Source organism: Salvelinus alpinus, chromosome 2, assembly GCF_045679555.1.
Source record: "Salvelinus alpinus chromosome 2, SLU_Salpinus.1, whole genome shotgun sequence".
NCBI lineage: Eukaryota > Metazoa > Chordata > Actinopteri > Salmoniformes > Salmonidae > Salvelinus > Salvelinus alpinus.
Genome location: NC_092087.1, coordinates 107125079 through 107149197, shown reverse-complemented (window position 1 = coordinate 107149197; position 24119 = coordinate 107125079). Strand labels below are relative to the sequence as shown.

Sequence of the window (24119 nt, the reverse complement as noted above, 5' to 3'; positions counted from 1 at the left end):
CATTGTTAATAAAACTGTTCATTGTTAATAAAACTGTTCATTGTTAATAAAACTGTTCATAAGTCAGTCCAAGTCCATTTTTCTATACTGCATCCATATGCATAGAATGAAAGTCGGTTGAAATTGAGTTGCTTTGAAGTCATTGAAACAATCACCTGAAAAATAAGTATTTTCAACAATCGAACGTAGATTGGACGTCGGGCTTATTATTTTCAACGTCTTTTCAACAACATTTTCCGAGGTGGGATAGCCCCAATGTCAGAACAGTTTTAACGTGTAAAAATCAATAACCAATATGCAGAAACAATTTGTGATATATTGAAAACCTAAACATAAAATGTGCTATTTACACAAACATCTGCCACAATAATCATATTACTTGTATTTTTTTTAAACGAGCTCCTTATAAACTGCACAAGCACCAGAAACGCTGTTTTGACAAGTAGCAATAAATCACTGATATCAATTAGGGGGGAAATCAGGTTGTACTTGCTGTTGAAACTAACACAACTAAAAAAAACACATGGAAATGGGAGATATATTTTACCTCACTGGTTAGAGGACAACCTGCAGAAAACAGTCAGCTACATTTGGAGTGATGCATTTAAATGTAGGGGTCCTCAGAACGAAGTGAAACGCAACACTTTATTTGTGTTTATGTTAATCACATAAATAGTACTCTTTCAATTCAGAGCCTGGATTTTGCCCCTGAGGCTAATATCCATATCATGTTGAAATCAATAGAACAGGGGGCAAACGTTTAGGGTTCTACATTGTGACATCATTAAAATACTCCTACTACAATGTTAAAACATTCTACATTGTGACATCATTACAATACTCATTACAATACGACGCCAGGACAGCGGAGTCAATCACCACCTTCCGGAGACACCTGAAACCCCACCTCTTTAAGGAATACCTAGGATAGGATAAAGTAATCCTTCTCACCCCCCCCCCCTTAAAAGATTTAGATGCACTATTGTAAAGTGGCTGTTCCACTGGATGTCATAAGGTGAATGCACCAATTTGTAAGTCGCTCTGGATAAGAGCGTCTGCTAAATGACTTAAATGTAAATGTATACTCCTACTACAATGTTTAAACATTCTACATTGTGACATCATTAAAATACTCCTTCTACAATGTTAACACATTCTACATTGTGACATTATTTCATTGATATCATGAAACAACTCCTTCATGTATGTACTTTCTGATGTTTTGTCAGAGCAACTCTTGCCATATTGATCACAGATCTAATGTTTCTCTTCTGTGTGTGTTCTCTGGTGGGCTATCAGGATGTTTGGCTGAGAAAACCACTTCCCACATTGATCACAGCCACAAGATTTCTCTCCTGTGTGTGTTCTCTGGTGTGATATCATGTTGCTTGAGTGAGTAAAACTCCTCCCACATTGATCACAGCTATATGGCTTCTCTCCTTTGTGTGTTTTCTCGTGTGATTTTAAATATTGGGACGAAACAAAACTCTTTCCACAGTCAGAGCAGTGGTAAGGTTTATCCCCTGTGTGTGTTCTCTTGTGTATAGTCAGCTGGTTAAATGAAGTAAAACTCTTTCCACATTGATCACAGCTATAAGGTTTCTCTCCAGTGTGCGTTCTCAAATGTACCATCAGGTTGCTTGAGTGACTAAATCTCTTCCCACATTGATCACAGCTATAAGGCTTCTCTCCTGTGTGTGTTTTCTGGTGTGATTTTAAATATTGTGACGAAACAAAACACTTTCCACAGTCAGAGCAGTGGTAAGGTTTCGCTATTGTGTGTGTTCTCTTGTGTGATTTTAAATATTGGGAAGAAACAAAACTCGTTCCACAGTCAGAGCAGTGGTAAGGTTTCTCTCCTGTGTGTATTCTCTGGTGTATAGTCAGCTGGTTAGATGTAGTAAAACTCTTCATACACCGATCACAGCTATAAGGTTTCTCTCCTGTATGGATTCTCTGGTGTCTTTTAAGGTCTGTTGAAGAGGTGAATCTCTTCCCACAGTCAGAGCAGCAGTGAGTTTTCTTTCCTGTGGGTTTCCGCTGGTGTTTCTTGAGGTGTTCTGATCTGGAGAGACTCTTCTCTGCCTCGTCAGCTTCATGATGTTGTTGAGGCTCCCCAGAGGATCCACGATAGTCAAGTCTCTCTCCTGTGTGAACAACAAAGTCAGACAGATGGTTAAAGGCCCACAACTGCAGAAATCCACTGTTTATATGAGCTAAAGGTGATGCCCATGATTTTTACGTCTGTAATGAATGTTGAAAAGCTTTCAAAAACTTTGACTATTGACTTATTAACACAGTCAAGTGAGCAACAACAGTCATATTTAGTCTTAAATGGATGATTGTAGAAATAAGTTATTACAGTTGTTGAAACCCTAAGCAAAAAACACCAATATGTAGTATATCTGTTATCTAGTTATGGATGCAGTATATCTGTTATCTAGTTATGTGCAGTATATCTGTTATCTAGTAGTAGTATATCTGTTATCTAGTTATAGATGCAGTATATCTGTTATCTAGTTATAGATGCAGTATATCTGTTATCTAGTTGCAGTATATCTGTTATCTAGTTGCAGTATATCTGTTATCTAGGATGTAGTATATCTGTTATCTAGTTGCAGTATATCTGTTATCTAGTTGTAGTATATCTGTTATCTAGTTGCAGTATATCTGTTATCTAGTTGCAGTATATCTGTTATCTAGTTATGGATGCAGTATATCTGTTATCTAGTTATGGATGCAGTATATCTGTTATCTAGTTATGGATGCAGTATATCTGTTATCTAGTTATGGATGCAGTATATCTGTTATCTAGTTATGGATGTAGTATATCTGTTATCTAGTTGCAGTATATCTGTTATCTAGTTGCAGTATATCTGTTATCTAGATATGGATGCAGTATATCTGTTATCTAGTTGCAGTATATCTGTTATCTAGTTATGGATGCAGTATATCTGTTATCTAGTATGCAGTATATCTGTTATCTAGTTGCAGTATATCTGTTATCTAGTTATGGATGCAGTATATCTGTTGTCTAGATATGGATGCAGTATATCTGTTATCTAGTTGCAGTATATCTGTTATCTAGTTGTAGTATATCTGTTATCTAGTTGTAGTATATACCTGTTATCTAGTTGCAGTATATCTGTTATCTAGTTGTAGTATATCTGTTATCTAGTTGTAGTATATCTGTTATCTAGTTATGGATGCAGTATACCTGTTATCTAGTTGCAGTATATCTGCGTGGGCAGAAATGGTGAGCGAAGATCTTTGTTTTTCACAATGTATTCAGATTTTTTACACACATTAGAGAGCAAGATCAGGATGCTACTGAAGGAAACTCACATTAAGCTCTGTCTCTATTCACTAATTCCCCACCATGGGGGAAAACTCAGCGGAGTTCTCATAAGCTGACAGCAAAAATAGCCTCCATTTACAGGTTGCTTATGAGCGCATTTCACAGGCTCGTTTGAATGTCCTGCTTAATATCATGTTTGAGGAAAATGCTCGTTGGCTAGCTTTGCTACCAGCCTGTCAATGAGTGTTAGCATTCAAGCTAACAACTGCTGCATCAAAATGAGGTATTTTGCAACTATCAGAACCAAATATTATCTTAGCGACTGTTCAAGCAACAATCAAAACAACAATTGTAAGCCTATGAAAACCCCAAAAAGTAACAACCTGGTAAATCCAGACTGTTGATGGTGAAAATAGCTGTGCAGCGACGCTCCCCATCCAACCTGACAGAGCTTGAGAGGATCTGCAGAGAAGAATGGGAGAAACTCCCCAAATACAGGTGTGCCTGCAGCAACTCGACTATAAAGGCCTGATTTCACGCAGTCTCCTCTGAACAGTTGATGTTGAGATGTGTCTGTTACTTGAACTCTGTGAAGCATTTATTTGGGCTGCAATCTGAGGTGCAGTTATTTGCCCATTTCTGAGGCTGGTAACTCTAATGAACTTATCCTCTGCAGCAGAGGTAACTCTGGGTCTTCCTTTCCCGTGGCGGTCCTCATGAGAGGCAGTTTCATCATAGCGCTTGATGGTGTTTGCGACTGCACTTGAAGAAACCTTCAAAGTTTTGAAATTTTCCAGATTGACTGACCTTCATGTCTTAAAGTAATGATGGTTTGTTGTTTCTCTTTGCTTATTTGAGCTGCTCTTGCCATAATATGGACTTGGTCGTTTACAAAATAGGGCTATCTTCTGTATACAACCCCTACCTTGTCACAACACAACTGATTGGCTCAAACACATTAAGAAGGAAATAAATTCCACAAAGGAACTTAACAAGGCACACCTGTTAATTGACGCCAGGTCAGCGGAGTCAATCACCACCTTCCGGAGACACCTGAAACCCCACCTCTTTAAGGAATTCCTAGGATAGGATAAAGTAATCCTTCTAAACCCCCGCCCCCCCCCCCCTTAAAAGAGTTAGATGCACTATTGTAAGTGGTTGTTCCACTGGATATCATAAGGTGAATGCGCCAATTTGTAAGTCGCTCTGGATAAGAGCGTCTGCTAAATGACTTAAATGTAAATGTAAATGCATTCCAGGTGAGTACCTCATGAAGCTGGTTGAGAGAAAGCCAAGAGTGTGCAAAGCTGTCATCAAGGCAAAGGGTGGCTATTTGAAGAATCTCAAATATAAAATACATTTTGGTGTGTTTAACACTTTTTTGGTTACTACATGATTCCATGTGTTATTTCATAGTTTTGATGTCCTCACTATTATTCTACAATGTAGAAAATAGTAAAAAATAAAGAAAAACCCTTGAATGAGTAGGTGTGTCCAAACTTTTGACTGGTATTGATTTATAAAGCCAGGCATATTCAACAGTTAAGCTATTGATTATAGACCTAATTATGTTGGGGTTTGCTCTTTCCTCAATTTTCTAAGACAATTGAGCTAAGACCAATTTATCCTTCAGGTGTTTCGATGGGGTTGAGTACAGGGCTCTGTGCAGGCAAGTCAAGTTCTTCCACACCGATCTCGACAAACCATTTCTGTTTGGACTTCGCTTTATGCACAGGGGCATTGTCGTGCTGCAACAGGAAAGAGCCAAACTATTCCACAAACTGTTGCCACAAAGTTAGAAGTACAGAATCATCTACAATGTCACTGTATGCACTACAAGAAAGAGCCTTCCCCAAACTGTTGGAACCACAGAATATTCTAGAATGTCATTGTATGCACTACAAGAAAGAGCCTTCCCCAAACTGTTGGAACCACAGAATATTCTAGAATGTCATTGTATGATGTTAAAATTTCCGTTCACTGGAACTAAGGTGCCGAACCATGAAAAAAACAGCCCCAGATCATTATTCCTCTTCCACCAAACTTTACAGTTGGCACTATGCATTCAGACAGGTAGTGTTCATCCGCTAAACCCAGATTCATCCGTCGGACTGCCAGATGGTGAAGTGGGGATTCACCACTCCAGAGTACACGAGTTTCCACTGCTCCAGAGTCCCATGGCGGCGAGCTCTACACCAAGCCGACGCTTGGCATTGTGCACGGTGATCTTAGGCTTGTGTGCGACTGCTGGGCCATGGAAACCCATTTCATGGAGCTCCCGACGAACAGTTCTTGTGCTGACGTTGCTTCCAGAGGCAGTTTGGAAATCGCTTCAGCACTCGGCCGTCCCGTTCTGTGAGCTTATGTGGCCTACTACTTCGCGTCTGAGCCGTTGTTGCTCCTAGAGGTTTCCACTTCACAATAACAGCACTTACAGTTGCCCCGGGGCAGCCCTAGCAGGGCAGAAATTTGACGAACTGACTTGTTGGAAAGGTTGCATCCCATGACGGTGCTACATTTAAAGTAAGAGCTCTTCGGTAAGGCCATTCTACTACCAATGTTTGTCTATGGAGATTGCATGGCTGTGTGCTCAATTTTATTCACCAGTCAGCAACGGATGTGGCTGAAATAGCTGAACCCACTAATTTGAAGGGGTGTCCACAAAATGTTGTATATATATATATATATATATATATATATATAGAGTATTTGCGACTGCTCTACAAAAATAAATCACGATCAATAAAACAGCCTATCGACAGAACAATCGACCAGTAAATAAATTGGCTGAATATTATACAATGACTTATCAACAGCTCTAACAATTTAACCCCCAGACATAATATCATTATGACATCATAATTTAACCCTTACAGGAAATCATTCCCCTCCATCACTGGCAGTTATAGAAAGACCCATGAAGTATATATCCATTGATTCCTGAAGAATATAACTTAAAAATGCCTCAAATGTATTTCCCTATCAGAAACCAAAACATAAGCTTGTATAATGCCACTGTTTGTAAACAAACATGGTACAGCTTCAAAACCTTGTTAAAACTATAATTTTGATCTTATGGATGGCCAGTCCTTGTATTCATAGTGTAGTGAATTCGGGGGGTAGCCCTGAGCTGAACTCAAACCTGGGTCCAGCGACTGTCAAGCCAACACCTTATAACTGTTACAACAAGATGTCTCAACTTCTTGACGAGATCGCTAGGTTTAAGGGTTAAGGTTGCTACAATAGCTTTCTATATGAATTTGAGAGTGGTTACATTTCTCCAGCCCCCATCCCTCAGCTGTTTACCAAACCAAGTCTCTGGACATGCATTTTGTTGCTGTTTAAAACCTAGGTTGTCCCTTTAAAAAAGCCACATCAATCAATCTGCAGTTCAAACAATAACAAAGCTGTCATTCCACCACTGTTTTGCTAATAAGATGATGGATGGGGCTGGAGAAATGTAACTACTCTCAAATTCATAGACAGACCGATGGATGAAAGGACTGACCATCCATGATATAAACATTAGCATTTTAACCATGTTGAGGCTATACAGTGTTGATTTACATTGTTTCTAAACATTGGAGTAAAAAAAGCTTATTTGAGGTTCTGATGGGATACAACAGTTGAACTAAGCTCATGAGGCATGTGTTATATTCTTCAAGAATCAATGGCTATAAATAAATCATTTAAAAGTCCAAATATGAATGTAGCAACTGCAGATTTCCCCTTTAACACCACACATCAGTTCAACAACTGCAGATTTCCCCTTTAACACCACATATCAGTTCAACAACTGCAGATTTCCCCTTTACCACCACATATCAGTTCAACAACTGCAGATTTCGTTTCTCTGTTTTTAAGACAGTACTTACTGTTAATCAGGGAACGGTTTCTCAAACGCATCTTACAGCTAAGTTCACTGTTAAGGTCATCATCATTAGAACCATTGGACGCCTTAAGATGCTTTTGGGAAACTGGGCCCAGATATCCAGTTTCCTCATCTTCCTCCTCCTCCTTTTTCGATGTGACAGTCATCTCCCCCTCCTCCTCTTTCACTCCAAAAACTGCATCCTCCTCTCCTTTTACTGTAACATCCTCCTCCTCTTTCACTCTGAACGCGTCTTTCTCTTCTTTCACTGAAACGTCTTTCTCTTCTTCTTTCACGGTAACAGTCTCACCCTCTACTTGTTTTTGTATTGTAACAGCCTCCTCTTCCTCCTCCTCTTTGACGATAGCTTCTTTCTCCGTCCAGCAGACCTCTTCTTTAGCAGGAGGAGGGTAGCTTGGTGAACTCATGGTCGGGGATGTTAACGTTAGCTTGCTAGGCTAATGCTAACTTAACAAGCCCGCTAGCTGACCAAGAACAACAACACCGTAAATATGAAATTAAATCGGATAACTAACTAACGTTAACGCTAGACGACATAAGTGTGTTTAAAACACAGCGGCTAATATACACGAAAGCGTCTAAAGAGCTTTATTGGTTCGTCTATTTTGTCTAGCAAGCTACCGAGGTGTCTGACGAACTGTTGCTGCTGTTGAAAGAAGCGTTCCGTCCACTAGATTATACGTCACACTAGCAGCATTACCTTAAAGCCCCAGATCGCCATTAAACTGCCTAAAAGTCACACATTGCTTTTTGCTAACTGGAGTGGGTAACGCAGTTGAGTAAAATGTATATTTTATTTTCAGACAAAAAGTTAAAGTGTAGGAAGCATGAGTTTTTACTCACCAATGTAACAACACTGTGTGGTTAAAGACTTAGTAACTTAGTTGTCGTCACGATCTGGTTACCTATTAAGTATTAACAGTTGTGTTTTTGCGTTATTACGTATTTATTAACTTATTTCCAGGGTATCTTCTAAACTTCCCACAATGGAAGTAGTCTCAACGTCATATGGATCTAGTCTGTGCTACTGTGTTCATATCCTAGCAGCCTTTTAAATATGAGGTTGGAAAATATTTAAGAATATATGGGAATATAGGGGATGTTATATCAATTGGGGAGACTGAGAGGGAACAAGGAAACAGTGTGATGACCCTATTATAGTTGAAGAGATAACTTATGCTATTGAACACCTTAGAAATAATAAGTCTCCTGGGACTGATGGTATATCTGCTGAGTTTTACAAAACTTTTTCTCAACAGTTGGCACCATTTCTGTTGGAGGTCTTTTCTGATTACATTGTAAATAATGCTGTTCCTCCCAGTTTGACTCCAGGGGCCTGTTGCACAAAAGTAGAATTAAGACATCCGGGATAAATGACTCAGCTGAGCTCAATGAAGCCAAAACATGTGCGTCCAGGCTTAATTGGTTGCACAAAGACCAAGCCAGGATGAGCAGACACGGATTCATTAAGCCAGGTGAAACCAATCCTGGATAGGTGCGCGCTCACGGCTCACTCAAATAGACCCCGCCACAGATCACAGATTAACTGATTTACCATGGCAACTAGAGCCGCGTACTTTTCCCCGTCGGAAGCACAAATCCTCATGGAGGCATACGAGGAGGTAAAATATATAATTAAGAAGAAAGGCAACACCGCCACAGTGATAAAGCAAAGAGAAAAAGCGTGGCAAAGTATTGCAGACCGCCTGAATGCGTAAGTAGTGCACAATTACACACTCACCGCTCCGCTGAAACATCACAATTACAATTCAAATATTTAATTCACATCTCCAAAAATGCAGTTGTACTGTAATTATGAAACGGTTAAATTTTTAATTGAAATGCACTGCAGATATGAGTGAAATTGTGTAAAGTAACTCCATCACACTGTATAAAGCTATGATAAATTTTTGGATATTTTTACTGAAAACAAGACAAAAATACCAAGTAATTTTTTGCAGTGTGACTCCATTAAATGTGTGTGTGTGTGTGTGTGTGTGTGTGTGTGTGTGTGTGTGTGTGTGTGTGTGTGTAGATTAAACATGAACGGGCCAAAACGGACATGGCAGCAGGTCAAAATCAAATACAAGAACATTCTGCAGAATGGTATGGTCCCTGACTAATATTTAACAAAGCACAAGCATATATTGTACCCAGAAGGTGCCTGCTCACACATTGTCTGTACTGTTTTAGCAGTGAAAAAGAATACCCACAGACAAGGCACGGGTGGTGGGTCACCAAAGGCTGACCTTACCCCAGCAGAGGACATGGCCTTGGAGCTAAATAAAGGCAGGCCCGTCTTAGAGGGGATCCCTGGGGGGAAAGAGACGAGCATAGGTTCCTCCCAAGATGCCACCCGCTTCATTCAAGGTATGTCCTTCCATCTCTACATGGGATACAACCACATTCATATTGAATCAATTTGGACTGTCTGACTTTGGTTTACCTATTGCCTTGCAGTGTCTGGCAGCACTGTGTTCCTGTTAGAGCCACCAGCACAAGCACCAGACGATGCTGATCCAGTGAGTACTCCATCAAAGGCATACTGTAGGCCTGGCATGTCTTGTCTACTAGCTTCAATATGAATCCGATTAAATGTGATAGGGTGAAGGCCCCAGTGCAGCAGCAACAGCACATGATGGAGACGATGATGAGGAGGAGACCATCTCTCTGGATTCCAGAAGGCATGAGGTATCATGTTAAGACTGTGAAAGTACTATTTACTCTACAATGGTGAGGAGTCCTCATCAAAATCAAAAAATCTAATTTCTTTTACAGGACCCAGATGCTATACAGTGGGAAAACCAGCCTGGCAACATAGTGCGTATTAATAAAAGGACACCACATCCTGCCAAATTCCAGCTGCGCTAATTGTATTGTGTTCACAGAGCTCACAAGCTATCAGAAAGTTGTATGGCAACCACCTCCGGCGCCAAATAGAACTGGCAGACATAGACATTCAGTACAAGAAGAAAAAGATGGAAAATCTTGCACTGGAGTCCGAAATAAAAAAGAGGACAATTAGGAAACTGGACCTTGAAATAAAAAAACTTGAGAGGGAGGTGAGATATGCCTTCAATGTACACTGTATGCTAACTGTAACACAAATGTATTAATCATTATTTTTCTTTCCTCCCCCAGCTCCAAGAAGATGACACAGCTCAAAATAAAAATTAGGTATATTCTCGTAAAGTCAAGTGAGCCATGACATATGAGCTCTTATTGTGAGCACACAGGACGGTGGCATCTTTCTAAGTTTTTTTTTATTTTCCCAGCAATCAGTACAACCAAGTCATCGTTATAAGGCATCGCCCTCTTTTGCCCACCCCCCCAGCACCAGGTGTGGCCACTAGCCTATATGAAGGCCCAAAATTGTGTGTTCCTTTCTGCTCTGACAATGGCATGCCCATTCGTGCGAGATGTGGTGGATGAAGAAGCACTTGTGCTGAGGAGAGCCTTCAGGCGAGAAAGGGTCTTCAGGGACCGGTTGGACCCACTGGCCTTCCCTGATGACCATCTATATGAAAGATACAGGTTTTCTGCAGATGGCATCAGGTATCTATGCAGACTACTGGGTCCCAGGATTAAGCACCGCACTGCACGGAGCCATGCACTGAGTGTGGAGCAAATGGTTTGTGTGGCCTTGCGCTTTTTTGCTAGTGGAGCCTTCCTGTACTCAGTGGGGGATGCAGAACAGCTGAACAAGGCCACAATTTGCCGCACAATAAGGAGTGTGTGTCTGGCTATCAAAGCATTAGCAGATGTCTTCATCTCCTTCCCTGGCCACAGAAGACTCTGTGACATCAAAGAGGAGTTCTATAGGATTGCAGGTAAGAGGATCTACAAATTACAGGACAACTGTTAACACATAGTAGGATACTCATTACTTTGTGTGACAGGTTTCCCCAATGTCATTGGTGCAGTGGACTGCACACACATAAGGATAAAAGCCCCCTCAGGTGCCCATGAGGCCGATTTTGTGAATAGGAAATCCTTTCACAGCATTAATGTTCAGGTGAACATAACTTTTTGATATTGTCCATTGACGAACACTCTGCATTGCCAGTGATGTGCATTGATTGGTGTAATATTCCTCATCTTATGATTTCAGATGGTCTGCAATGCTGACTGTGTGATCAGCAATGTTGTGGCAAAATGGCCTGGCTCAGTCCATGACTCCAGAATCTTTCGGGCCTCTGAAATCTATCAGTGCCTATCACAAGGTAAGCCACACAACCCCTATTTATAACCATCATGGCTGTGTCAAGAATATCACTGTGTTTATGAGGTAGTAATGATGAGATTTTGTGTTGACAGGTGAATTCTCTGGTGTGTTGCTGGGAGACAGGGGGTATGGCTGCCAGCCTTTTCTCCTGACACCTTTCACAGACCCCCAGGAAGCACAGCAGGCCTACAACCATGCCCATGCCAGGACCAGGGCCAGAGTTGAAATGACCTTTGGCCTCCTGAAGGCACGCTTTCACTGCCTTCACAAATTAAGGGTCAGCCCTGTTAGGGCATGTGATATTACTGTGGCTTGTGCTGTCCTCCACAATGTGGCCTGCCTGAGGAAGGAGAGGGCCCCCAGAGTGCCACCAGCCATGGACTGGGACAATCCGGCAATCTTCCCTGATGACGACAGTGGTCGGCTGCTGAGGGACCAATATGTGTTGAATTATTTTAGTTAGTATGTGTGCTTTCAATTTTGGTTAAATATGTCCTGCGGTGGCAGAGGAATTTGGGTTTTTTTGGGTTCGTTTTTTGACGAATTTGGCCTCTTATGATGTTTGTGCGGTATACTGTGTGTAATACAAGGCTGCAGGGAGGCTACTGCATCCATTCATTTGTCTGTTCAGTTGATGTGTATGGATTTGTCCTGCATTTATTTTAGTGTGCAGACATGCAGGGTGTGTTATATACAGACCTTTGAATGTGTATGTATCATTTTGTATAATATGCTTGGATTCTGTGCTTTCCATCTTGTAGAGTCACTGTGACTTCAGTTTCGAAAGGAGCTGATGGTTTACCTGCTTTGTTTTGTCCTTATTCAATAAAGGAACATAATGTTACACATTGTGTTTTTATATTCATATGGAATGTGTATTTGTTTATATGACAGAGTACTAGGGCCACACTGAAGAAAAAGGATAAAGTCATAAATTTATGAGGCTGGTTCTTTCTGCAGAAAAGCTACATATTGTTTTTACAGTTTTGATACTTATGACAATGTGATACTTAATATTCTGGCACATCAGCATGTCTTTGTTTATGAAACCATACTGAAGTACAATTTCACGAAATGCCCCACATCTGTCATTTTAACAACTGTCCTCCTTTAAAACAACTGGTTACAATATTATGACTTGTGTTTTTTTCCCCTCTGTGGCCCTAATATTCTATCATTTTATATATAGCCTTATAGTCTATGGGAAACTGTAAATTATCTAATGATAGCAACATCATCTAAAAATCATTTTTTATCCAAAATCATTGAAATTAATGATCACAAACGTTTAAATAATAACAGTGGGTCTAGTTATATGTGATAACAATGTATAGTGAGCAGTGAAATAACTATTGGTTTCCATTTGTGGTGACTGCTGACTGACATTAGGGATGAGATTAAATAGATCCTGGAATTTAGCCTGGTCTGGAGCAGGCTAGCTCCACAGAATAAATCTCCATGGTAATTTATACCATAACATATCCTCCTGCCCCCTATCCATCTTTAGTGCAACCGGATTACGGATCAATTGAGCCAGGATCACCAAGATATCCTGGCTTAATCCCTTATCCTAGTTTTGTGCAACAGGCCCCAGGTCTGATGACATTGTAAATAATGCTCTCCCTCCCAGTTTGACTCCTGGGGCCTGTTGCACAAAAGTAGAATTAAGACATCCGGGATAAATGACTCAGCTGAGCTCAATGAAGCCAAAACATGTGCGTCCAGGCTTAATTGGTTGCACAAAGACCAAGCCAGGATGAGCAGACACGGATTCATTAAGCCAGGTGAAACCAATCCTGGATAGGTGCGCGCTCACGGCTCACTCAAATAGACCCCGCCACAGATCACAGATTAACTGATTTACCATGGCAACTAGAGCCGCGTACTTTTCCCCGTCGGAAGCACAAATCCTCATGGAGGCATACGAGGAGGTAAAAGATATAATTAAGAAGAAAGGCAACACCGCCACAGTGATAAAGCAAAGAGAAAAAGCGTGGCAAAGTATTGCAGACCGCCTGAATGCGTAAGTAGTGCACAATTACACACTCACCGCTCCGCTGAAACATCACAATTACAATTCAAATATTTAATTCACATCTCCAAAAATGCAGTTGTACTGTAATTATGAAACGGTTAAATTTTTAATTGAAATGCACTGCAGATATGAGTGAAATTGTGTAAAGTAACTCCATCACACTGTATAAAGCTATGATAAATTTTGGGATATTTTTACTGAAAACAAGGCAAAAATACCAAGTAATTTTTTGCAGTGTGACTCCATTAAATGTGTGTGTGTGTGTGTGTGTGTGTGTGTGTGTGTGTGTGTGTGTGTGTGTGTAGATTAAACATGAGCGGGCCAAAACGGACATGGCAGCAGGTCAAAATCAAATACAAGAACATTCTGCAGAATGGTATGGTCCCTGACTAATATTTAACAAAGCACAAGCATATATTGTACCCAGAAGGTGCCTGCTCACACATTGTCTGTACTGTTTTAGCAGTGAAAAAGAATACCCACAGACAAGGCACGGGTGGTGGGTCACCAAAGGCTGACCTTACCCCAGCAGAGGACATGGCCTTGGAGCTAAATAAAGGCAGGCCCGTCTTAGAGGGGATCCCTGGGGGGAAAGAGACGAGCATAGGTTCCTCCCAAGATGCCACCCGCTTCATTCAAGGTATGTCCTTCCATCTCTACATGGGATACAACCACAGTCATATTGAATCAATTTGGACTGTCTGACTTTGGTTTACCTATTGCCTTGCAGTGTCTGGCAGCACTGTGTTCCTGTTAGAGACACCAGCACAAGCACCAGACGATGCTGATCCAGTGAGTACTCCATCAAAGGCATACTGTAGGCCTGGCATGTCTTGTCTACTAGCTTCAATATGAATCCGATTAAATGTGATAGGGTGAAGGCCCCAGTGCAGCAGCAACAGCACATGATGGAGACGATGATGAGGAGGAGACCATCTCTCTGGATTCCAGAAGGCATGAGGTATCATGTTAAGACTGTGAAAGTACTATTTACTCTACAATGGTGAGGAGTCCTCATCAAAATCAAAAAATCTAATTTCTTTTACAGGACCCAGATGCTATACAGTGGGAAAACCAGCCTGGCAACATAGTGCGTATTAATAAAAGGACACCACATCCTGCCAAATTCCAGCTGCGCTAATTGTATTGTGTTCACAGAGCTCACAAGCTATCAGAAAGTTGTATGGCAACCACCTCCGGCGCCAAATAGAACTGGCAGACATAGACATTCAGTACAAGAAGAAAAAGATGGAAAATCTTGCACTGGAGTCCGAAATAAAAAAGAGGACAATTAGGAAACTGGACCTTGAAATAAAAAAACTTGAGAGGGAGGTGAGATATGCCTTCAATGTACACTGTATGCTAACTGTAACACAAATGTATTAATCATTATTTTTCTTTCCTCCCCCAGCTCCAAGAAGATGACACAGCTCAAAATAAAAATTAGGTATATTCTCGTAAAGTCAAGTGAGCCATGACATATGAGCTCTTATTGTGAGCACACAGGACGGTGGCATCTTTCTAAGTTTTTTTTTATTTTCCCAGCAATCAGTACAACCAAGTCATCGTTATAAGGCATCGCCCTCTTTTGCCCACCCCCCCAGCACCAGGTGTGGCCACTAGCCTATATGAAGGCCCAAAATTGTGTGTTCCTTTCTGCTCTGACAATGGCATGCCCATTCGTGCGAGATGTGGTGGATGAAGAAGCACTTGTGCTGAGGAGAGCCTTCAGGCGAGAAAGGGTCTTCAGGGACCGGTTGGACCCACTGGCCTTCCCTGATGACCATCTATATGAAAGATACAGGTTTTCTGCAGATGGCATCAGGTATCTATGCAGACTACTGGGTCCCAGGATTAAGCACCGCACTGCACGGAGCCATGCACTGAGTGTGGAGCAAATGGTTTGTGTGGCCTTGCGCTTTTTTGCTAGTGGAGCCTTCCTGTACTCAGTGGGGGATGCAGAACAGCTGAACAAGGCCACAATTTGCCGCACAATAAGGAGTGTGTGTCTGGCTATCAAAGCATTAGCAGATGTCTTCATCTCCTTCCCTGGCCACAGAAGACTCTGTGACATCAAAGAGGAGTTCTATAGGATTGCAGGTAAGAGGATCTACAAATTACAGGACAACTGTTAACACATAGTAGGATACTCATTACTTTGTGTGACAGGTTTCCCCAATGTCATTGGTGCAGTGGACTGCACACACATAAGGATAAAAGCCCCCTCAGGTGCCCATGAGGCCGATTTTGTGAATAGGAAATCCTTTCACAGCATTAATGTTCAGGTGAACATAACTTTTTGATATTGTCCATTGACGAACACTCTGCATTGCCAGTGATGTGCATTGATTGGTGTAATATTCCTCATCTTATGATTTCAGATGGTCTGCAATGCTGACTGTGTGATCAGCAATGTTGTGGCAAAATGGCCTGGCTCAGTCCATGACTCCAGAATCTTTCGGGCCTCTGAAATCTATCAGTGCCTATCACAAGGTAAGCCACACAACCCCTATTTATAACCATCATGGCTGTGTCAAGAATATCACTGTGTTTATGAGGTAGTAATGATGAGATTTTGTGTTGACAGGTGAATTCTCTGGTGTGTTGCTGGGAGACAGGGGGTATGGCTGCCAGCCTTTTCTCCTGACACCTTTCACAGACCCCCAGGAAGCACAGCAGGCCTACAACCATGCCCATGCCAGGACCAGGGCCAGAGTTGAAATGACCTTTGGCCTCCTGAAGGCACGCTTTCACTGCCTTCACAAATTAAGGGTCAGCCCTGTTAGGGCATGTGATATTACTGTGGCTTGTGCTGTCCTCCACAATGTGGCCTGCCTGAGGAAGGAGAGGGCCCCCAGAGTGCCACCAGCCATGGACTGGGACAATCCGGCAATCTTCCCTGATGACGACAGTGGTCGGCTGCTGAGGGACCAATATGTGTTGAATTATTTTAGTTAGTATGTGTGCTTTCAATTTTGGTTAAATATGTCCTGCGGTGGCAGAGGAATTTGGGTTTTTTTGGGTTCGTTTTTTGACGAATTTGGCCTCTTATGATGTTTGTGCGGTATACTGTGTGTAATACAAGGCTGCAGGGAGGCTACTGCATCCATTCATTTGTCTGTTCAGTTGATGTGTATGGATTTGTCCTGCATTTATTTTAGTGTGCAGACATGCAGGGTGTGTTATATACAGACCTTTGAATGTGTATGTATCATTTTGTATAATATGCTTGGATTCTGTGCTTTCCATCTTGTAGAGTCACTGTGACTTCAGTTTCGAAAGGAGCTGATGGTTTACCTGCTTTGTTTTGTCCTTATTCAATAAAGGAACATAATGTTACACATTGTGTTTTTATATTCATATGGAATGTGTATTTGTTTATATGACAGAGTACTAGGGCCACACTGAAGAAAAAGGATAAAGTCATAAATTTATGAGGCTGGTTCTTTCTGCAGAAAAGCTACATATTGTTTTTACAGTTTTGATACTTATGACAATGTGATACTTAATATTCTGGCACATCAGCATGTCTTTGTTTATGAAACCATACTGAAGTACAATTTCACGAAATGCCCCACATCTGTCATTTTAACAACTGTCCTCCTTTAAAACAACTGGTTACAATATTATGACTTGTGTTTTTTTCCCCTCTGTGGCCCTAATATTCTATCATTTTATATATAGCCTTATAGTCTATGGGAAACTGTAAATTATCTAATGATAGCAACATCATCTAAAAATCATTTTTTATCCAAAATCATTGAAATTAATGATCACAAACGTTTAAATAATAACAGTGGGTCTAGTTATATGTGATAACAATGTATAGTGAGCAGTGAAATAACTATTGGTTTCCATTTGTGGTGACTGCTGACTGACATTAGGGATGAGATTAAATAGATCCTGGAATTTAGCCTGGTCTGGAGCAGGCTAGCTCCACAGAATAAATCTCCATGGTAATTTATACCATAACATATCCTCCTGCCCCCTATCCATCTTTAGTGCAACCGGATTACGGATCAATTGAGCCAGGATCACCAAGATATCCTGGCTTAATCCCTTATCCTAGTTTTGTGCAACAGGCCCCAGGTCTGATGACATTGTAAATAATGCTCTCCCTCCCAGTTTGACTCCTGGGGCCTGTTGCACAAAAGTAGAATTAAGACATCCGGGATAAATGACTCAGCTGAGCTCAATGAAGCCAAAACATGTGCGTCCAGGCTTAATTGGTTGCACAAAGACCAAGCCAGGATGAGCAGACACGGATTCATTAAGCCAGGTGAAACCAATCCTGGATAGGTGCGCGCTCACGGCTCACTCAAATAGACCCCGCCACAGATCACAGATTAACTGATTTACCATGGCAACTAGAGCCGCGTACTTTTCCCCGTCGGAAGCACAAATCCTCATGGAGGCATACGAGGAGGTAAAAGATATAATTAAGAAGAAAGGCAACACCGCCACAGTGATAAAGCAAAGAGAAAAAGCGTGGCAAAGTATTGCAGACCGCCTGAATGCGTAAGTAGTGCACAATTACACACTCACCGCTCCGCTGAAACATCACAATTACAATTCAAATATTTAATTCACATCTCCAAAAATGCAGTTGTACTGTAATTATGAAACGGTTAAATTTTTAATTGAAATGCACTGCAGATATGAGTGAAATTGTGTAAAGTAACTCCATCACACTGTATAAAGCTATGATAAATTTTGGGATATTTTTACTGAAAACAAGGCAAAAATACCAAGTAATTTTTTGCAGTGTGACTCCATTAAATGTGTGTGTGTGTGTGTGTGTGTGTGTGTGTGTGTGTGTGTGTGTGTGTGTGTGTAGATTAAACATGAGCGGGCCAAAACGGACATGGCAGCAGGTCAAAATCAAATACAAGAACATTCTGCAGAATGGTATGGTCCCTGACTAATATTTAACAAAGCACAAGCATATATTGTACCCAGAAGGTGCCTGCTCACACATTGTCTGTACTGTTTTAGCAGTGAAAAAGAATACCCACAGACAAGGCACGGGTGGTGGGTCACCAAAGGCTGACCTTACCCCAGCAGAGGACATGGCCTTGGAGCTAAATAAAGGCAGGCCCGTCTTAGAGGGGATCCCTGGGGGGAAAGAGACGAGCATAGGTTCCTCCCAAGATGCCACCCGCTTCATTCAAGGTATGTCCTTCCATCTCTACATGGGATACAACCACAGTCATATTGAATCAATTTGGACTGTCTGACTTTGGTTTACCTATTGCCTTGCAGTGTCTGGCAGCACTGTGTTCCTGTTAGAGACACCAGCACAAGCACCAGACGATGCTGATCCAGTGAGTACTCCATCAAAGGCATACTGTAGGCCTGGCATGTCTTGTCTACTAGCTTCAATATGAATCCGATTAAATGTGATAGGGTGAAGGCCCCAGTGCAGCAGCAACAGCACATGATGGAGACGATGATGAGGAGGAGACCATCTCTCTGGATTCCAGAAGGCATGAGGTATCATGTTAAGACTGTGAAAGTACTATTTACTCTACAATGGTGAGGAGTCCTCATCAAAATCAAAAAATCTAATTTCTTTTACAGGACCCAGATGCTATACAGTGGGAAAACCAGCCTGGCAACATAGTGCGTATTAATAAAAGGACACCACATCCTGCCAAATTCCAGCTGCGCTAATTGTATTGTGTTCACAGAGCTCACAAGCTATCAGAAAGTTGTATGGCAACCACCTCCGGCGCCAAATAGAACTGGCAGACATAGACATTCAGTACAAGAAGAAAAAGATGGAAAATCTTGCACTGGAGTCCGAAATAAAAAAGAGGACAATTAGGAAACTGGACCTTGAAATAAAAAAACTTGAGAGGGAGGTGAGATATGCCTTCAATGTACACTGTATGCTAACTGTAACACAAATGTATTAATCATTATTTTTCTTTCCTCCCCCAGCTCCAAGAAGATGACACAGCTCAAAATAAAAATTAGGTATATTCTCGTAAAGTCAAGTGAGCCATGACATATGAGCTCTTATTGTGAGCACACAGGACGGTGGCATCTTTCTAAGTTTTTTTTTATTTTCCCAGCAATCAGTACAACCAAGTCATCGTTATAAGGCATCGCCCTCTTTTGCCCACCCCCCCAGCACCAGGTGTGGCCACTAGCCTATATGAAGGCCCAAAATTGTGTGTTCCTTTCTGCTCTGACAATGGCATGCCCATTCGTGCGAGATGTGGTGGATGAAGAAGCACTTGTGCTGAGGAGAGCCTTCAGGCGAGAAAGGGTCTTCAGGGACCGGTTGGACCCACTGGCCTTCCCTGATGACCATCTATATGAAAGATACAGGTTTTCTGCAGATGGCATCAGGTATCTATGCAGACTACTGGGTCCCAGGATTAAGCACCGCACTGCACGGAGCCATGCACTGAGTGTGGAGCAAATGGTTTGTGTGGCCTTGCGCTTTTTTGCTAGTGGAGCCTTCCTGTACTCAGTGGGGGATGCAGAACAGCTGAACAAGGCCACAATTTGCCGCACAATAAGGAGTGTGTGTCTGGCTATCAAAGCATTAGCAGATGTCTTCATCTCCTTCCCTGGCCACAGAAGACTCTGTGACATCAAAGAGGAGTTCTATAGGATTGCAGGTAAGAGGATCTACAAATTACAGGACAACTGTTAACACATAGTAGGATACTCATTACTTTGTGTGACAGGTTTCCCCAATGTCATTGGTGCAGTGGACTGCACACACATAAGGATAAAAGCCCCCTCAGGTGCCCATGAGGCCGATTTTGTGAATAGGAAATCCTTTCACAGCATTAATGTTCAGGTGAACATAACTTTTTGATATTGTCCATTGACGAACACTCTGCATTGCCAGTGATGTGCATTGATTGGTGTAATATTCCTCATCTTATGATTTCAGATGGTCTGCAATGCTGACTGTGTGATCAGCAATGTTGTGGCAAAATGGCCTGGCTCAGTCCATGACTCCAGAATCTTTCGGGCCTCTGAAATCTATCAGTGCCTATCACAAGGTAAGCCACACAACCCCTATTTATAACCATCATGGCTGTGTCAAGAATATCACTGTGTTTATGAGGTAGTAATGATGAGATTTTGTGTTGACAGGTGAATTCTCTGGTGTGTTGCTGGGAGACAGGGGGTATGGCTGCCAGCCTTTTCTCCTGACACCTTTCACAGACCCCCAGGAAGCACAGCAGGCCTACAACCATGCCCATGCCAGGACCAGGGCCAGAGTTGAAATGACCTTTGGCCTCCTGAAGGCACGCTTTCACTGCCTTCACAAATTAAGGGTCAGCCCTGTTAGGGCATGTGATATTACTGTGGCTTGTGCTGTCCTCCACAATGTGGCCTGCCTGAGGAAGGAGAGGGCCCCCAGAGTGCCACCAGCCATGGACTGGGACAATCCGGCAATCTTCCCTGATGACGACAGTGGTCGGCTGCTGAGGGACCAATATGTGTTGAATTATTTTAGTTAGTATGTGTGCTTTCAATTTTGGTTAAATATGTCCTGCGGTGGCAGAGGAATTTGGGTTTTTTTGGGTTCGTTTTTTGACGAATTTGGCCTCTTATGATGTTTGTGCGGTATACTGTGTGTAATACAAGGCTGCAGGGAGGCTACTGCATCCATTCATTTGTCTGTTCAGTTGATGTGTATGGATTTGTCCTGCATTTATTTTAGTGTGCAGACATGCAGGGTGTGTTATATACAGACCTTTGAATGTGTATGTATCATTTTGTATAATATGCTTGGATTCTGTGCTTTCCATCTTGTAGAGTCACTGTGACTTCAGTTTCGAAAGGAGCTGATGGTTTACCTGCTTTGTTTTGTCCTTATTCAATAAAGGAACATAATGTTACACATTGTGTTTTTATATTCATATGGAATGTGTATTTGTTTATATGACAGAGTACTAGGGCCACACTGAAGAAAAAGGATAAAGTCATAAATTTATGAGGCTGGTTCTTTCTGCAGAAAAGCTACATATTGTTTTTACAGTTTTGATACTTATGACAATGTGATACTTAATATTCTGGCACATCAGCATGTCTTTGTTTATGAAACCATACTGAAGTACAATTTCACGAAATGCCCCACATCTGTCATTTTAACAACTGTCCTCCTTTAAAACAACTGGTTACAATATTATGACTTGTGTTTTTTTCCCCTCTGTGGCCCTAATATTCTATCATTTTATATATAGCCTTATAGTCTATGGGAAACTGTAAATTATCTAATGATAGCAACATCATCTAAAAATCATTTTTTATCCAAAATCATTGAAATTAATGATCACAAACGTTTAAATAATAACAGTGGGTCTAGTTATATGTGATAACAATGTATAGTGAGCAGTGAAATAACTATTGGTTTCCATTTGTGGTGACTGCTGACTGACATTAGGGATGAGATTAAATAGATCCTGGAATTTAGCCTGGTCTGGAGCAGGCTAGCTCCACAGAATAAATCTCCATGGTAATTTATACCATAACATATCCTCCTGCCCCCTATCCATCTTTAGTGCAACCGGATTACGGATCAATTGAGCCAGGATCACCAAGATATCCTGGCTTAATCCCTTATCCTAGTTTTGTGCAACAGGCCCCAGGTCTGATGACATTGTAAATAATGCTCTCCCTCCCAGTTTGACTCCTGGGGCCTGTTGCACAAAAGTAGAATTAACCTTTCTAGAACCTCAACCCCGGATCCGGGATCACCCCCCACCCCCCACACACTGATTAGCATAGATAGCATAGCTTCAGAAGTAGATAGTAGCATCTAAATATCATTAAATCACAAGTCCAAGACACCAGATGAAAGATACAGATCTTGTGAATAAAGCCACCATTTCAGATTTTTAAAATGTTTTACAGGGAAGACAAAATATGTAAATCTATTAGCTAAACACGTTAGCAAAATACACCACTATTCTAACTCCATCAGTTTCTTACTCCTTCAGGTGCTATCACCAATTCGGCTCAACTAAGATATTGATATCCACTAACCAAGAAAAAACCTCTTCAGATGACAGTCTGATAACATATTCATGGTATAGGATAGTTTTTGTTAGAAAAAAGTGCATATTTCAGGTAGAAATCACAGTTTACAATTGCACCGACCATCGCAAATCGACTAGAATTACTAGATAGAGCAACGTGTATGACCAATTTACTCATCATAAAACATTTCATAAGAATAGACAAAGCATAGCATTGGAAAGACCCAGATCTTGTGATTCCAGACAATATTTCAGATTTTCTAAGCGTTTTACAGCGAAAACACAATAAATCGATAAGTTAGCATACTACATGTGAAAACGTTACCAGAGCATCGATTCCAGCCAAAGAGCGCTATAACGTAATCACCGCCAAAAGATATTAATTTTTTCACTAACCTTCTCAGAATTCTTCCGATGACACTCCTGTAACATCATTTTACAACATACATATACAGTTTGTTCGAAAAGGTGCATATTTAGCCATACAAAACCGTGGTTACACAATAAAAATACTAGGAAATCAAGCCTCAATATGTCTGACGTCATCTATCAGAGTGATCTAGTTTAATTAAAAGCTAATCATATACTTGACTAAAAAATACAGGGTTGACAGGAATCGAAAGACAAATTAGTTCTTAATGCAACCGCTGATTTACATTTTTAAAATTATCCTTACTTTTCAATACAGGGTTGGCCAAGTGAAGCTATACCAAACAAAATGGCGATGTATGCGTTTAAAATATTTCGACAGAAACACGGTTTATCATATTAAATATTGCTTACTTTGAGCTGATCTTCCATCATATTCTTGGGCAATGTATCCTTTCTATGTTATAAACGTCTTTTGGTCGATAGATGTCCTCTGTCCTTCGAAATGTCCACTAACAACGACCGAGACCGCGAAACGTTCCCAAAGCTAGAAAGTGCACGACAAATAAATTCCTCAGAATCGCACTAAACGGATATAAATTGCTATAAAACGGTTAAAATTAACTACATTCTGATGTTTTTAACAACTATAACGACTGAAAACATGACCGGAGAAATATAGCTGGTTAGAAAACGATTTGGAACGAGACAGGTCCGATGGCCTTCACGCTTGAGGCGCACGTTGAGAAAGGGCGGTCTCTGTACATTTTGGTCATTTATAATGGCTGTGAACGTCCCATCGATTTCATTGAAAACGTGATGACGTACAGACACCCAGAGGAAGACGTAGGCAGTGTCGGTTTCTTCATAGCATTCACTGTGGCCTTATAAACAGACCCCAGATCAGAGGTAAAAATTTCTGAAATCTGAACCCTGTCATGAAAAGTGCTGTAAAAATTGTTCTGTACCACTCAGAGACAAAATTTCAACTCCTATAGAAACTATAGACTGTTTTCTATCCAATAATAACAATAATATGCATATTGTACGATCAAGAATTTAGCACGAGGCAGTTTAATTTGGAGACCCAAATATGCTAATGCGGAACAGCACCCCCTATAGTTGCAAGAAGTTAAGACATCCGGGATAAATGACTCAGCTGAGCTCAATGAAGCCAAAACATGTGCGTCCAGGCTTAATTGGTTGCACAAAGACCAAGCCAGGATGAGCAGACACGGATTCATTAAGCCAGGTGAAACCAATCCTGGATAGGTGCGCGCTCACGGCTC

General features: G+C 41.3%; 4 protein-coding genes across 10 annotated transcripts; 3 read left to right on the top strand and 1 right to left on the bottom strand.

The window, feature by feature from the left end:
• Positions 1 to 627: 627 nt before the first annotated feature.
• Positions 628 to 7871, bottom strand: LOC139548834 (zinc finger protein 180-like). The gene is made up of 2 exons (XM_071358714.1): positions 7174 to 7871; positions 628 to 2147 (listed from the first exon to the last, which is right to left on the bottom strand). Exons 1-2 carry the CDS (start codon positions 7595 to 7597, stop codon positions 1258 to 1260), a joined length of 1314 nt encoding a protein of 437 aa, XP_071214815.1. The 5' UTR covers positions 7598 to 7871; the 3' UTR covers positions 628 to 1257.
• Positions 7872 to 8248: 377 nt separating this feature from the next.
• On the top strand, positions 8249 to 12259 carry LOC139550054 (putative nuclease HARBI1). 3 transcript variants are annotated; one of them, XR_011669970.1, is made up of 9 exons: positions 8249 to 9296; positions 9384 to 9560; positions 9651 to 9712; positions 9795 to 9881; positions 9969 to 10252; positions 10332 to 10367; positions 10466 to 11020; positions 11302 to 11413; positions 11508 to 12259. XR_011669970.1 is itself a non-coding variant. In XM_071360650.1 (8 exons), the coding sequence occupies exons 1-5, from the start codon at positions 9233 to 9235 to the stop codon at positions 10059 to 10061; spliced, it is 483 nt and encodes a 160-aa protein (XP_071216751.1). In that variant the 5' UTR covers positions 8249 to 9232; the 3' UTR covers positions 10062 to 10252; positions 10332 to 11020; positions 11302 to 11413; positions 11508 to 12259. The 3 variants fall into 3 exon arrangements, 2 of the variants coding, with proteins under 2 accessions (XP_071216751.1, XP_071216742.1); XM_071360650.1 differs by having other exon boundaries at positions 10332 to 11020; XM_071360641.1 differs by having other exon boundaries at positions 8344 to 9296; positions 10332 to 11020.
• A 1407-nt stretch (positions 12260 to 13666) lies between these two features.
• Positions 13667 to 16789, top strand: LOC139550097 (putative nuclease HARBI1). Of its 3 annotated transcripts, XR_011669978.1 has the most exons (9): positions 13667 to 13826; positions 13914 to 14090; positions 14181 to 14242; positions 14325 to 14411; positions 14499 to 14782; positions 14862 to 14897; positions 14996 to 15550; positions 15832 to 15943; positions 16038 to 16789. XR_011669978.1 is itself a non-coding variant. In XM_071360731.1 (8 exons), the coding sequence occupies exons 6-8, from the start codon at positions 15482 to 15484 to the stop codon at positions 16406 to 16408; spliced, it is 552 nt and encodes a 183-aa protein (XP_071216832.1). In that variant the 5' UTR covers positions 13667 to 13826; positions 13914 to 14090; positions 14181 to 14242; positions 14325 to 14411; positions 14499 to 14782; positions 14862 to 15481; the 3' UTR covers positions 16409 to 16789. The 3 variants fall into 3 exon arrangements, 2 of the variants coding, with proteins under 2 accessions (XP_071216832.1, XP_071216838.1); XM_071360731.1 differs by having other exon boundaries at positions 14862 to 15550; XM_071360737.1 differs by having other exon boundaries at positions 13667 to 14090; positions 14862 to 15550.
• A 1408-nt stretch (positions 16790 to 18197) lies between these two features.
• On the top strand, positions 18198 to 21321 carry LOC139550083 (putative nuclease HARBI1). 3 transcript variants are annotated; one of them, XR_011669973.1, is made up of 9 exons: positions 18198 to 18358; positions 18446 to 18622; positions 18713 to 18774; positions 18857 to 18943; positions 19031 to 19314; positions 19394 to 19429; positions 19528 to 20082; positions 20364 to 20475; positions 20570 to 21321. XR_011669973.1 is itself a non-coding variant. In XM_071360706.1 (8 exons), exons 6-8 carry the CDS (start codon positions 20014 to 20016, stop codon positions 20938 to 20940), a joined length of 552 nt encoding a protein of 183 aa, XP_071216807.1. In that variant the 5' UTR covers positions 18198 to 18358; positions 18446 to 18622; positions 18713 to 18774; positions 18857 to 18943; positions 19031 to 19314; positions 19394 to 20013; the 3' UTR covers positions 20941 to 21321. The 3 variants fall into 2 exon arrangements, 2 of the variants coding, with proteins under 2 accessions (XP_071216807.1, XP_071216815.1); XM_071360706.1 differs by having other exon boundaries at positions 19394 to 20082.
• The last annotated feature ends 2798 nt before the right edge of the window (positions 21322 to 24119 follow it).

Excerpts from the sequence above, each read along its gene's own strand:
- LOC139550097 (XM_071360731.1), top strand. The coding sequence starts at position 15,482 with ATGTCTTCATCTCCTTCCCTGGCCACAGAAGACTCTGTGACATCAAAG. Across the intron at positions 15,551-15,831 it reads GGAGTTCTATAGGATTGCAG|ATGGTCTGCAATGCTGACTG; the intron begins GTAAGAGGATCT and ends TTATGATTTCAG. Across the intron at positions 15,944-16,037 it reads CTATCAGTGCCTATCACAAG|GTGAATTCTCTGGTGTGTTG; the intron begins GTAAGCCACACA and ends TTGTGTTGACAG.
- LOC139548834 (XM_071358714.1), bottom strand. The coding sequence starts at position 7,597 with ATGAGTTCACCAAGCTACCCTCCTCCTGCTAAAGAAGAGGTCTGCTGG. Across the intron at positions 2,148-7,173 it reads AAACCGTTCCCTGATTAACA|GAGAGAGACTTGACTATCGT; the intron begins GTAAGTACTGTC and ends TTGTTCACACAG.
- LOC139550083 (XM_071360706.1), top strand. The coding sequence starts at position 20,014 with ATGTCTTCATCTCCTTCCCTGGCCACAGAAGACTCTGTGACATCAAAG. Across the intron at positions 20,083-20,363 it reads GGAGTTCTATAGGATTGCAG|ATGGTCTGCAATGCTGACTG; the intron begins GTAAGAGGATCT and ends TTATGATTTCAG. Across the intron at positions 20,476-20,569 it reads CTATCAGTGCCTATCACAAG|GTGAATTCTCTGGTGTGTTG; the intron begins GTAAGCCACACA and ends TTGTGTTGACAG.
- LOC139550054 (XM_071360641.1), top strand. The coding sequence starts at position 10,952 with ATGTCTTCATCTCCTTCCCTGGCCACAGAAGACTCTGTGACATCAAAG. Across the intron at positions 11,021-11,301 it reads GGAGTTCTATAGGATTGCAG|ATGGTCTGCAATGCTGACTG; the intron begins GTAAGAGGATCT and ends TTATGATTTCAG. Across the intron at positions 11,414-11,507 it reads CTATCAGTGCCTATCACAAG|GTGAATTCTCTGGTGTGTTG; the intron begins GTAAGCCACACA and ends TTGTGTTGACAG.